The sequence below is a fragment of the Hipposideros armiger genome, unplaced genomic scaffold, assembly GCF_001890085.2.
Source record: "Hipposideros armiger isolate ML-2016 unplaced genomic scaffold, ASM189008v1 scaffold_8, whole genome shotgun sequence".
NCBI classification, from domain to species: domain Eukaryota; kingdom Metazoa; phylum Chordata; class Mammalia; order Chiroptera; family Hipposideridae; genus Hipposideros; species Hipposideros armiger.
The window spans coordinates 3,443,895-3,457,272 of record NW_017731358.1 but is presented as its reverse complement, the minus strand read 5'-3'; the positions used below and the strand labels follow the sequence as shown (position 1 = coordinate 3,457,272).

The following is a 13,378-nucleotide window of genomic DNA, read 5'->3' as shown; positions in this document are numbered from 1 at the left end:
ACAATAGTTGTCCTTTAGTGTATGGCTATTTCACTTAGCCTAATGTTTCCAAGGTTCATCCATGTTGTAACATGCATCAGACTTAATATCCTTTTTAAGGCTGAATAGAATTCCATGGCATATCTATACCACATTTTGTTTATCCATGAATACTTGGGTTATACATTAGACACTTGGGTTGCTTTCACCTTTTGGCTATTGTGAATAATGCTGCTATGAGCACTGTTGTACAAATAGCTGTTCAAGTCCTTGCTTTCAATTTTTTTTGGTATATATCTAAATGTAGAATTTCTGGATCATGTGGCAATTCTTTGAGGAACTATCCTACTGTTTTCCACAGAAACTGCACCATTTTACACTCCTGTCATAATGCAATATTATACAGTAATTAAAATAAATGATGAGAATTAAAATGTATGGCATGGGAACTTCTAAACATGTCATTCCCTCTTCTTGGAACATTCATTCTCCCATCCCTCCCAATGCTCCACCTGGATAAATCCTACTCATCCTCCTAGTGTTGGCATAAGCAATATACTTCTGAACAGTCTTTCCAGCCCACCTGCTTTTACCTCCGCCTCCCAGGCCCCTGTTGCCCCCCTCTTCTGTCTCTCCCTCTCATAGTCATCACCATGTATCGTAGTTGCCAGACTGAAGGCAGAACTGTGTCAGTCTTGTGCATTGATGACTCCAAAGAGTTGGCTTAGAGTAGATGTTTAAAATAGTAGTGTTAAGTCAATTGATGAGTTTTAGGACTATGACAAAGTGACAGAAAGCAGTTATAGTCCTGAGACCCCCTAAGTCCCGATGAAGCCAATATTCAGAGGCTGTTAGAAAGGGAAAGATTATTCCCCATCTCCTAGTGCCCCAGAATTCGAGCTGAAAGGGACTTTTGTGGGTTATTGTATCCGCCCTCCCACAGCGTGCAGTGTCCACCACGGCCTCCCTAAAAGTAGTTTTCCAGCCTGGCTTGAGCACTTCCAAGGATTATCATTATATCGTTATGCTTTCAGTTCCATGTTACAAAAACCCCAATTAAGAATGACAAACGAATGGAGGTTTATTTCCCTCACATACCAAGAGGCCCCAAGGTAGACAGTTACTGACTATGGTTCAGTCTTTCAATGATGTCTTTGGGGCCCAGGCTTTTCCATCTTTCTGCTCTGCCAACCTCAATATATTACCTTTTCATCCTTGTGTAATTGTTGCCTCATGATTGTAGAATGGCTGTCACAGCTCCAGACATCCCATCCCATTAAAGACAAGGGAAAGGGGCAGTGCCAGCAAGCTCTCCTCTTCTGCCTGTTCCTTTTAAAAGAAAGCAAAACTCTGGAAGTTCTCTAGGATATTTCCACCGATGTGTTATTGGCCAGCACTATATCATTAATCACAAAGTGAAGGTAGGTTGAAAAAGTAGATTTATTTTTTCTGGCCTCTATAGCGGAAGGTGACACAGGATGTGGTTAGGAATGACAACTAAATCTGTCTTAGGCAGTCACTGTCTCTTTTAAAGCAGACCCTCTGCCACATGAAGGGATTGAACAGAAACCTGGTTGGGCGGTGGGTATAACCAGTACCAGATCATAGTTACACATTTCCCAAGTGACCAATGGAGTCACCTGACTTTTCACACTTTCCTGTAGTAGATATCCCTCCCGAATCTAACCCTTACCTTCTCCTGTTCTGTCAGCCTTCTAATAGTCATGAGGTGTAGACAATTTATACCCCTCTGGAGGGAATAGAGCTGCCCAGCTGATTTTCCTGTCTCTTAGGACTTCCCAAAAGGTGTCTCTGAATTCCTCCACTGCATTTTGATTGAAAAGACACTGGACTGGGGGCAAGAATACTGGGGGTCTCACCTCAGCTTTACAATATTCAAGCTGTGTGAAATGGGGTGCCTTTGCCTTCTCTGGGCCTCAGTATCTTTATCTATAAAATGGGAGTATCAGATTAGATGATTGCCAAAGTCCCTGATAGCAATATCACTCTGGTGTCTGATTCTGCTTCTCTCACAAGAGGGGAGACTCCAGGAGATGGGAAAATAGTTTTTGCCTGCAGTACCTCTGCTCAGGCAGGCTATTCCAAGCAGCTGGGACACCTGTGCCACTGTCTTGGTGCCACACCCTTGCCCTCTGCCAATGGCTGCTCGGCTGTCAGTTCGCTCCTCCCCAGGGGTGCAGATACCAAATGAGCTGACTGGGATGGGAAGGCATTAAAAGCCCCACCCTTGGTCCCTGAAACACATCTCTACTCACTGCCTGTAGACATGTGGCTGGTTCTTCTCCTCCTGCTGTGTCTGAGCCCTGCAGCCCTGAACCAGGAGACTGGTAAGGAGCCAGCCTAGCAGGTCAAAGGGATCCTGGCCTCTAGACTCATTCATTCATTCATTCATTTTTGTCCCTGGCATGATCCACCTCCTGGGAGCTAATATTCACTAATGTTATTAATTAATTAATTCAGACATTTACTAAGCACGTACTAGTGCATAATGTGGCTTTTCTGTGTATGCATCTTTATATTTTTAAGATGTCCTTTGGTGATTAGCTTAGGAAAGCCTGTTTTAGTTGGGAAGTCCAGAGGAGTGTCCAGAGAGGTTCCCGTGAGCACAGGTTATCATGGGGCTCTAGAATGTGCACTGTTGGGGCGGGGGAAACAGGAGGGGACATGGTGTGGGAAGCCCAGATTCAGATTAATAGGCAGACTCACTGGGCAACTGCCAGGCACCAACTCATTAGGCTTGCTCAAACATCCCTGGAAATGCAATCGGATGGATACAGTCACCAGGACTTCTTTTGGGAGAAAGCTAGATGTCATTGGTAGGAATACATTGGGGGTGGGAGCCTTAAGAGACATGCTTAAATGATTACAGCCATGTTATTAAGTTGCTTTGTAAAAAGAAGGGCAGGCCTTCGGTTTTGCTGAGTGGGGTATTGCAAGGATGGGGCAGGAGCAGGATCGCTGGGAACCATCGAAGGGAGGCGGAGGCTGCCCGGTGTCCCCCTCCCTCACCCTTCCTTAGCAGTGCTCACCCTCTTCTCTCTAAAATGGTCCAACGTGTTTAAAGAGTATTGCTCTGGAGGGGTGCAAACTATTAGCTTTGGATTCCTTGCCCAGCTCTGTTTGGGCCGGTTCCTGGCTCCACAGCTTGTCCCTTTACGAGCACCTTGTCCTGAAGCCAATGGCATGGTCACAGAGAAGCTACTTGAGGTGTGACTCCTTCCCAGAAAGGCATTTCCTAACAGCTTCACGGTCCCTCCACCAAATACCATGGCTGTCTCCTCCTACCTGCATTACAGCACTGACCAGACAGTACAGTGACATTCTCGTGACTTGTAGTATGATGATGCTCTGTTCAGTAGACTGAACTCCTGGAAGGTGTGGTTTTCTTTGTGGGGGGGGGGTGGACAGGGCAGTGGAATGTACCTTGTATTTCTATGATCCATCATGGCCCTCAATAGAAAAAATGAATGCATGAATGAATGAATGAGTGAATGAATGGGTGCTTGGTCACCATGGAGGTGGATTTTCTTTCCTTTATGGCACTATCATTTTTCTGATGGTCCCAGCTGGGACTGTTAGTATCTATAGCTCTCTCCTGGCCCATGGACACTATGGGAGCTCAAGTGTGAACCCAAGTTCAATTCAGATCTTTTAAATTAAAAATTACTTGGCACTAGAAATTCAGAGATGCATTTCCTGTCCTCAAGTTGCTGGTAGGGAAGACAGATACATACCTCTAGAAAGAAGACTGTAACAGAAATAGAGACAGGGATTAATGCTATGTTAGAAGTTAAAATCAATAGGTTTTAAGAGTAAGAACAAAAGGTTAATCCCAGCTGGGGGATGTAGGACGGCCTCTCAAAATAGAACGAATTTATTTTTAAAAACTTTATTATGGAAATTTTCAAACATACACTAAAGTAGAGAGAATAGTAAAATGAACCCAATGTACCTATTGGCTAACTTCAAAATTATCAGCATTTTCCCCAAGTTCTTATCCACCACATTTTAAAAATATAACCACAATATTGTATCAGAGCTGAAATAATTAAAATAATACTTATTTTCATTTTATACTTATCAGTGTGCAGATTTCTCCTATGGTCAAAAAGGTCTTTTTGCAGTTGGCTTATTTTAATCAGGATCCAAACAAGATCTACAACTTACATTTAACTGGTATATTTCTTAAATCTCTTTATATCAGCCCTTTCCTCCTTTTGTTTTTCTGTTTATTTGTTGAAGAAACTTCGTGATTTGTCCTGTAGAATGTCCTACAGTCTGGAATTAATCTAATTGAGTCCTCGTGGATGCCTCTGTGTCCCCTGCATTTCCTGAAATCTGGTGGTTAAGGTTCATTTCTTTTGGCAAGACTATTCCATAGGTGGGGTTATGTGCTTCCTGTTGCATCTCGAAGGAGACACACATGTCAGGTTGTCCTACTTTTACTGGTGTTAAATTTGATCAGCGAGGTGCATCCACTATAGGTCCATTATAATAGTTCCCCTTCAACCTTTCTCTAATGGTTTCAGCCTCTACTGATGATTGTTGCTTAGATTCCTTTTTTTCACTACAGGTTGCCAAATGGTGGTTTTCTAATTCTATCATTCCTTTTGGGCTTTATTAGCTGGAGTTCTTCTGTAAAGAAGACCTTTCCCTTTGGCTGGCATGGAGAGGCTGGATAAATGTTTGATTTTTTTATTTATCGTTTTCAAAATCATAAGCTAGTTCCTTAGCAACCTCGAGGAGGTTGCATTTAAACATGACCTTGAAGGATAAGACTGTGTTCTTCTAGTGGCTATGGGAGGGAAGGGTGTTCCAGGCAGAGGAAATAGCTTGAGCACAGGCTCAAAAAGGGGAGCATGCAGGGTGTTTAGAGACAGAGATCAGTGTCAAGGGCAACCAGAGGCTTTCTGAGTGAGGATCCTGAGCACGGTGTGGTGGGAAAAGTAGGGAAGAAGTCAGGATTGCTAGTTCTGCTAACAGCAGTGTCAAACATTCAAGCATCACTTTGGGAAAATGGCTTTTCCCTTTCTAAATCAGTGGCTTTCACACTTTTATGGCCACAATTCACATTAATAAATGTATTTTACGCTGTGACTCAATACATACATACATGTATATAAAAACAAACAATTTTGAAAAGAACCCCAAACAACTTATATATACAATGTATGTGGGTATTTTCTATTCTTCTATTCTATTCTATTCTATTCTATTCTATTCTATTCTATTCTATTCTATTATTAAAATAAATGCTGGACATCATTAAATTGATCTCTCACAAATGGGCTATAACCCTTGTTTGGATAGTCCCTGGGACTCTTTTCCAGCTCCAGTCCTCTTTAGTCCATCCTTGATATTGGTGACAACCTGATGCTGGACCAGGCTCTTGGGAAGAGGGGTGATGTGAGAAGGGAAACTGATCTTTTGCAGGAGTCTCCTGAGCCGAACATGAGGCAGAAGCCTGGCCAAACTCAGAGGCTACAACCCTAACCCAACCCAGTCCACCATCACCTTGAAAAGTCTGACCTCCTGGGCCACTGCTCCCCTCCCACCAGACACCTGCTGGCCCCTGTTTCCACAACAAGCTGGGTTGACCACATCTGGCCCCACAGCCTTTCAGAGACCTGCTTCCTGTTGATCTTGTCAACTTTGGAAGGCCCTCAAGTTTATCCCTAAACAAAGCCCCGGGCAGGTGTTAACCTAACAGGAGGCAATTGGGAAGGTCAATGTAAAAGTAGAGAATAGCGCTGAGAGTCCCGGGCATGAGAACACCTGGGGCCTATTTCCATCCGAGCCACAGACTTACCAGGTAACCTGGGCCATGGTCCCTACCTGGCAATGCCTTGCTTTCCCATCTCTTAAAGAAGATAACCCCCCACATCTTACAGTGGATAGGCAATGATCAGATAATAATTGAGTTGAGCAACTTGGGGAACTGGTAAGAACTAGGGCTGGTGAAACTGTTTTGTGAATAGAGGCCATGGAGACCTTCCTCTAATTTAGTGGGTTTTTTCTCTGTCCCTTTTGTTACACTCTCTTCTATTGGTTGTTTTCTCTATTTATTGCCTCTCTCTCTTCCTTTCTGTCACACCCATGTCACACTCGTTTTCTTGTCTTCCTCTTCTCTCTCACTCTTCTCTCAGCTTTGTCTCATTCTTGTGCCTCTCTTTTTAATAACAGTTTTACATGTAACATAAAATTCATCCTTTTAAAGTGTGCAGTCCAGTGGTATTTAGTATAGTCACAGAGTTGTGCAACCAACACCTTTATTTTCAGAACATTTCATCCTCCACAAAAGATAACCTGTACCATTAGCAGTCACTCCCTATTCCCCACACTTCCCAGTCCCTGGCAAGCATTAATCTGTTTTCTGTCTCTATGAATTTGCCTATTCTAGACCTTCCATATAAATGGAATCATACATTATGTGGCTTTTGTGATTGCTTTCTTTCACTTTGCATAATGTTTTCAAGGCTCATCTGTGTTGTAGCATGTATCTATACTTCATTTTTTTTATGGCTGAATAATATTCCATTGTGTAGATATATCATATTTGTTTTATCCATTCATCAGTTGATGGATGTTTGAATTGTTTCCACTTTTTTTGGCTGTTATTAATAATGCTGTTAAAAACATTCATGTACAGGTTTTTATGTGAACATACACTTTCAGTTCTCGTAAGTATAGAGAAGAGGGTGGAACTGCTGGATCATATGGTCAACTCTGTTAAACATTCTGAGGAACTGTCAAACTGTTTTTTAAAGTGGTTGCACCATTTTTCAATCCCACCAGCAATGTATGGGGTTCCAGTTTCTCCACATTCTCACCAACACTTGTTATTTTCTGTCTTTTTTATTTTAACCATCTTACCTAGTTGTGAAGTGGTAGCTCATTGTGGTTTTGATTTGCATTTCCTTGATGACTAATGATGTTGAACATCCTTTCATGTGTTTATTGTATATCTTCTTTGGATATACCCTTTGTCCACTTGAAAATTGGGTTATTTGTCCTTATTTTTTGTTGAGCTGTGGGAGTTTTTCACATGTTCTAGATATAATTCTCTTATTACCTATATGATTTGCAGATGTTTTCTCCCATTCCATGGGTTGTCTTTTCACTTTCTTGATAGTATTCTTAGAGGCACAAAACTTTTAAATTTTGATCAAGTCTAGTTTATCTATTTTTTATTTTGTCACTTGCGCTTTTGGTGTCATATCTGAGAAACTGTTGTTTAATCCAAGGTCATGATGGTTTACATCTATGGTTTTGCTTCAGAGTTTTAATTTCAACTCTTACATTTAGAACTGTGATCCATTTTGAGCCAACTTTTTGTATATGGTATGAGGTAGAGGTCTCAATTCATTTTTTGCATATGGATCTACAGTTGTTCCAGCATTATTTGTTAAATATGTCTATTTTTGTACTTTTTTCTGCAGGCAGCTGCTCCCAACCCCAGCCCCTCTGCTGCCTTGGAACAAATGACCACTGCAAGAGAGGAAGCTGTTACTGCGATGAATTCTGCCATGTGCTAGCAGACTGCTGCCCAGACCGCCATTCCCTCTGCAACCTCGATAAATCACATGCAGGCTCTTGTCCACCCCAGGCAGAGCCGAATGCTGTGATTGACAGAGGCAAGTCCCTTGCATGTACTTCAGGCCAAGGCCAGGAAGTGTACTGGGTGGCTCCTGAGTGTCCCTAACAATTCTGAGATCCTCGTCTTCTGTCCATTTTATGTCAAAAATGCCTACACGTTCTTCGCAGCTTTGTTTCCCCACTGCTCCTTACCACCTGCTGCTCCCTGTGAGCCATTTTTCCAGGTCCCACAGGAAGAGGTTAAGCTATTGGTTGTTGGGGATCAGGATGAGGAGTGAGATGGTTGAATTCCACCTAACTGTTCCACTTTCTCTTGCAGTGTAGCTACCTCTTTTTTTTTTTTTAAGATTTTTTTATTTGGGAATTGGGGGAAGCGAACAGTGTTGGGGAATCAGGGAAGGGGAACAGACAAGTTGCTATCCTTTTGTTCTTCAGTGTAGTTGTGAAGGACGTCGCTTCACTGGTCCATGTTGGTATTGTGATCATTGCACTCTTCCCGGCTGAGGCAGTCTTTTGCTGGCCGTTGGATGGCCGCTCATGGCAGCTCACAGTGGTTCACGCCAACTGCCAGTCACTCATGCTGGCTGCTGGCCACTTACAATAGCTCACAGCAGCCCACTGCAGCAGGGGCTGCAGCCTACGCCATCACCAGTGACTCATGGCAGCCCAGCTCCAGGTCAAGCTGTTGTTCACCATCTTAGCTGTAGAGGGTGCAGCGTCACTGGCCCTCATGTGGGATCCAAACCAGGGCCCTCCTGCTCAGAGCTGGCATCCCAAGCCAATTCTTAACCAACGCGCCACTCGGCCGGCCCAACAGTATAGCTACCTCTTGACCTGTCCCATGTGGACTTCGGAGGGCAGACAGGAGTCTGCAGAGAGGGGCTGAGGATGTTGGACAGAAGCGAGGTTGGGGCGGGGGGTGGCGGTGAAGGCCGGAACAAAACAGGAACTTTTACCCTGTGTTTCTCAGCTTCTCAGAATACCAAGATGGTGCTGCAGATGGTGCTGAGGACAGAGAACCCACCAAGCCCTGCCAGAAGCAATTTAGACTGGATGCAGAACATGGTGAGTGTCCTGGAGGTTCTCCCCGACATGGTGATGGCAATCCACTCTTGCCTCCCTGGCCTCTGGGCCCCAAAGGCAGGGAGAAATTACCAAAGGGCGAAAAGAGGCCTGAGCTGGGACAGAGCTCCATTATAGCCATGGTTTAGGGCTTGGATTACAGCCAGGATTCTTGCCTATAGACACTAACACTTAAATTTCATGTATTTTCGGGTGTCCTGAAATATTATTCTTCTTCCGAAATTTTTAAACCACTTGCAAATGTAAAAAATATACTTAACGTGTGACTCTATGAAAAATAAGCACCACAGCAGATTTGGCTCCCAGATTGTGATTTGCCTCTTTCCTCCTTAACCCATCCTCTGTTCTTTATTTTTCTTCTGTGTCTTGGCTTCAGCCCTGACCTCTCCAAAGCTCTCTGCCCAACATTGGAGGAGAGGCTTGGCCCCCATTCTAGCATATGATAGTTCTGGGCAGAAAGAAAGGCAGCAAAATACAATGAAAAGAGCCACATGAACCTTGGTTCAAATCCTGACTCCACCACGTATTACCTGGGTGACCTCATATGACCTCTTCAGCCTTTCTCAGCCTTTTTTCTCTCATCAGTGCCCTAGAGTTTTCCTTCTAGGGCAGTTGTGGAAGGGCCTGGTTCTTGGTGAATGTATAACAAGAGATAACTCTTACTTGGGGACACGTGAATAAGCTCAAGAGGAAACAACCCTTTGCTTACTACTCACTTAGGTCCAGGAGCTTCTCCAAACCAGCCTCCCAGGGATGCTCCTCTCCGTCTCTGTGAAGGGAATCAAGAAGAAAGCCTGACACATCCCCTGAAGCTCCTCCCCGGGGCCGTGGAGCAGAGCTCACCATGCCCACCTGAGCCTGCTGGGCCTGGTGGCGCTTGCCCTCTCAGCTGCCATCCTGTGTGCTTCTACATTCGTTCAACCAGAGGAAAACAGAAATCTGCAATTGTTGTAAACACATTTAAATGTGCATAGACTCAGCCATACAAATGATAAAACATTAAGTTGGTACAATCATTGTTTTGTGACGGTTACAGTGAATCTAGCAAACATTTCTTCAAAGTAGAAAGTAAGAACCTAGCATCCCTTTGGCTAAGTAATTCATGCTCCTCTTTTCAATATTCCTTCCCAGGCACCATATTATTGTCTGTAAGTCCCGCAATAGCTTGGTCTGAGTCCTGTAACCTCATACCCACCTCCCTCTTCCCAGGGTGAAAGGAGAGGCAGAGGACCTTCCTCTGGTGGGCTGGAACTGGTCTCCCAGAGGTCTCTTCTTGTGAGGATTTCAAAGCTCCAAGAGGGTGATACCAGGGGGCTTTGGGGCCTGCTGAGCCCATCACCTTCCCTCCCAGACCTGCTCTTCCTCCTGTTCTGTGAATGGTTCTCTGCCCTACGGCTTCCTGGACTCTAGACATCAAGCTCATTTTTTAGGTTTCTCTGCCCCTGGCCTTCCTCTGCAAAGTGCCAAGTCTTTCTAGTTCTACTTTACAACATGGTTTACATCTGCTCCCCTTTTAGTCCACTGCCAAAGTCCCAGGTCACAGACTCCTGACTGGGCCTTTAGCCCTGGACTTTCCCCAAACAGGTCTCTGCCCACATTGTACTGCCCAAAGCAGAGCTCTGGTGTTGCTAGTTCCCTACTCAAAAACCATCCCTGCCTTCCTGTCATCTCCAGAACAAAGGCCAACCTTCCACTCATGGTGTGCAATGTCCCCCACAACACAGTCCCAAGACACATTTTGGATTTGTCTCCTGCTGGTCCCCTTCCCTTCTCTATGTTCCAACTGAATGGAAAGACGCATTAACCCCATCCAAGCCTCACTCTAAACCCTTGCTAATCTGAACACTGGTTTCTAAGTAAATGATTATAGCATAGGAGGTCCTATCAGGACAGAGCCCAGTTATTGGCTAAGGGGTCTGTTTTAGTTTAGTTTCTCTGAAAGCAGAACCTAAATAATTTATTTAGGAACACAATCCCAAGGAGTAGGGTTGACAGAAAGGGGCAGTGAAGCTGGGAACAAGGGAGAGCCAGTACAAAGATGTGTTGCCCAGCTGACCCCTTTGTCTGACTGGTGGTTGGATCCTGTGGGACCTTCTAAGAAGTCTTATGAAATGTGCTTGAGAGCCACCTGTCTCAGATGGCATCAGTCCATCAACTCCCATTTCCATGGTTTATGGGTTGATCTATAGGTGGCTAACTCTCCCAGTTCTTAGTTGCTGGTGTGTGAGAGCTGAGCAGCTCCCAGAAGCCTTCCAAGCTTTGGTGTCAGGGAAACCCTAGGGCAGAGAGCAAATGGCACATGGCAAGACACTTCCTGGTCACTCCTGGGAAATTGGTCTCTGCAGCAGTGGCTGGAGTAGGATGTGAGGCCAAGAGGACTTGAAGTGATGCACAAAAGGGATCCCTCCCGCAGGCTTTCAGAAACACTTGTTTCTTGCCTTCAGCTCTTCCAGGTGCAGCCTCTCCTACCCAGGGACAAAGAAGCCTGGGGGAGAGACAGCCCTGGGCCCTGCTTGGGTGAGCCCCACTCATGCTTCCAGAGCCTGAGATTTCCCTTCCTTGCCATTAGGTTTTTCAGGCAGGGCCCTGAGGCGTGGCCTGTCTGGTTGGGATCATCCTGTGGGCCTTGTAGAGAGCCCAGAGATGCTGACTTGTGGGCTCATTGCCCTCTCTTGGCTCAGTGCTTATTCTCCTTCCAAATGCCCAGAAACTACATCTCCTCCTTCTTCTGTCTCCCCTACATCATCCCCCTACCCCAGTCTGTATCCCCAGAGTTAGGTGTATCCAAACTGAAGAGACTGTTTCTGAGACGTTCCAATACTAGCAGAGGCTCCTCTCTAGTTGCGTGTGCATGTGTGTGCACATGTGCATGCATATTTTATTTCTACCTGCCTTCCATCCTCCCTCCCTATGTCCTCCAGATATCTTCCTTGTGAAAATCATTTCCCAGGCAGCAGCATACCCCTGAGAAAGCAGAGGATTTGTGTAATGCAAGTTTAGTTACACTGGGAAACCCACATCCACAAGAATATCTAAAATTAAAAGGACCGATGATACCAATTGTTGATGAGAATGTGGAGAAACTGGAATGGCAGTTGTCATGGTATAAGTTGGCACAATCAATTTGGAAAACTGTTTGATGCTATGTATTAAAACTAAACACATCTATATCCAAAGACCCAGCAATTCCACTGCTGGGTATATATACCCAAGACATATATATAGTCAGGTATATTCATAGCAGAATAGTGAAAAACTGGAAACAATCTAGATGTCCATCCATAAGAAAATGCATAAATAAATTGTGGTATATTTATACAGTGGAATACTACCCCAAAACAAAAAAGAATGAAGTACTGTTATACATAACATGGGTGAGTCTTGCAAGCATAATGTTAAGAGAAAGAAGCCAGAGTATAAAAAAGAATATAAATGCTTAATTCCATTTATATAAAGTTCAAAAACAGGCAGAACTAATCTATGGTGATACAGGTAAGAATGGTGGTTTGGGTGGTGGGTGGGGTGGATATTGACTGGAAGGGAACTCAAGGAAACCTGTTGAGGTGCTGAAAATGTCCTATATTATTATTTGGGTGGCGGATACATCCTGGGTGTGTACATATGTAAAAATTCATTAAACCATATACCACTTAAGGTTGGTGTAGTTTACTGTCTGTAGATTTTTGTTTGTTTGTTTGTTTGTTTGTTTAAAGATTTTTATTGGGGAATTGGGGGAAGGGGAACAGACAAGTTGCTGTCCTTTGTTCTTCAGTCTAGTTGTGGAGGACGTCACTTCACTGGCCCAAGTTGGCACCATCATTGCACTCTTCCCGGGCGAGGCACATCAGTCGCCGGCTTCTGGACGGCCGCTCACTTCGGCTGCTGGCCGCTCACGCTGGCTGCCGGCTACACACGGTAGCCCATGGCAACCCACTGCCACAGGGGCTGCAGCCCACGCCGTAGCCGGCAACTCAGGGCAGCCCAGCTCCAGGTCGAGCTGTTGTTCAGCATCTTAGCTGCAGAGGGCAGTGTCCTGGCCCTAATATGTGGGATCCGAACCGGGGCCCTTTGGTGTCCCAAGCCAGCTCTTAACCAACGCACCACTCTGCCGGCCCCTGTCTGTAGGTTTTACTTACATTAAATAAATAAATTAATTAATTAAAAAAAAAAAAAGAACAAATGAACAGAGGGCTCCCTGGAGTTTCCTATGCTACAACCCAAGAAAAAAACAGGGGTTAGGGTGGGGTGGGGGGCGGAGCCCACTCTCAGATCCTTGCACACTTAGATGATTCTCACCTCTCCTGGGGTAGCAGGGTCTCATCCACACAGTCTGTGCACACTCAACATTTTGAACCTATTGGGACCCACTCGGACCCCTAGAGTTGGTATAAAGATTATTTTAAAGTGGAAACATTTGAGCTACAGAAGATACAGAAAGAAATAGTATCAGAACTTCCCTTATCTGACTAAAGCAGAGCTTTCCCAAAATGTAGCTGCCATCATTCTTGCTCAGAAGGATTTTTCCTAACAATGCAGCTCACTTGGAGACATACTGGCCAACAGAACCTTCCAAACTTTCCCGTGGAAGCCCTCCCCCACTCCCACCCCCTTGTTAAGTTTGGTACATACACCTTTATGGCTATTCGGTGAGTTCCTCACTACTGAGCAGCTTCCTGTTGCACGAGTACATAAACTGTCT

The 13,378-nt window shown here is 44.7% G+C and overlaps 1 protein-coding gene across 1 annotated transcript; it reads left to right on the top strand.

Annotated features, from left to right (window-relative positions):
• Nucleotides 1–2,240: 2,240 nt before the first annotated feature.
• On the top strand, nt 2,241–12,306 carry LOC109387290 (somatomedin-B and thrombospondin type-1 domain-containing protein-like). The gene is made up of 4 exons (XM_019651108.1): nt 2,241–2,327; nt 7,440–7,634; nt 8,567–8,661; nt 9,400–12,306. Exons 1-4 carry the CDS (start codon nt 2,267–2,269, stop codon nt 9,475–9,477), a joined length of 429 nt encoding a protein of 142 aa, XP_019506653.1. The 5' UTR covers nt 2,241–2,266; the 3' UTR covers nt 9,478–12,306.
• Nucleotides 12,307–13,378: the final 1,072 nt, after the last annotated feature.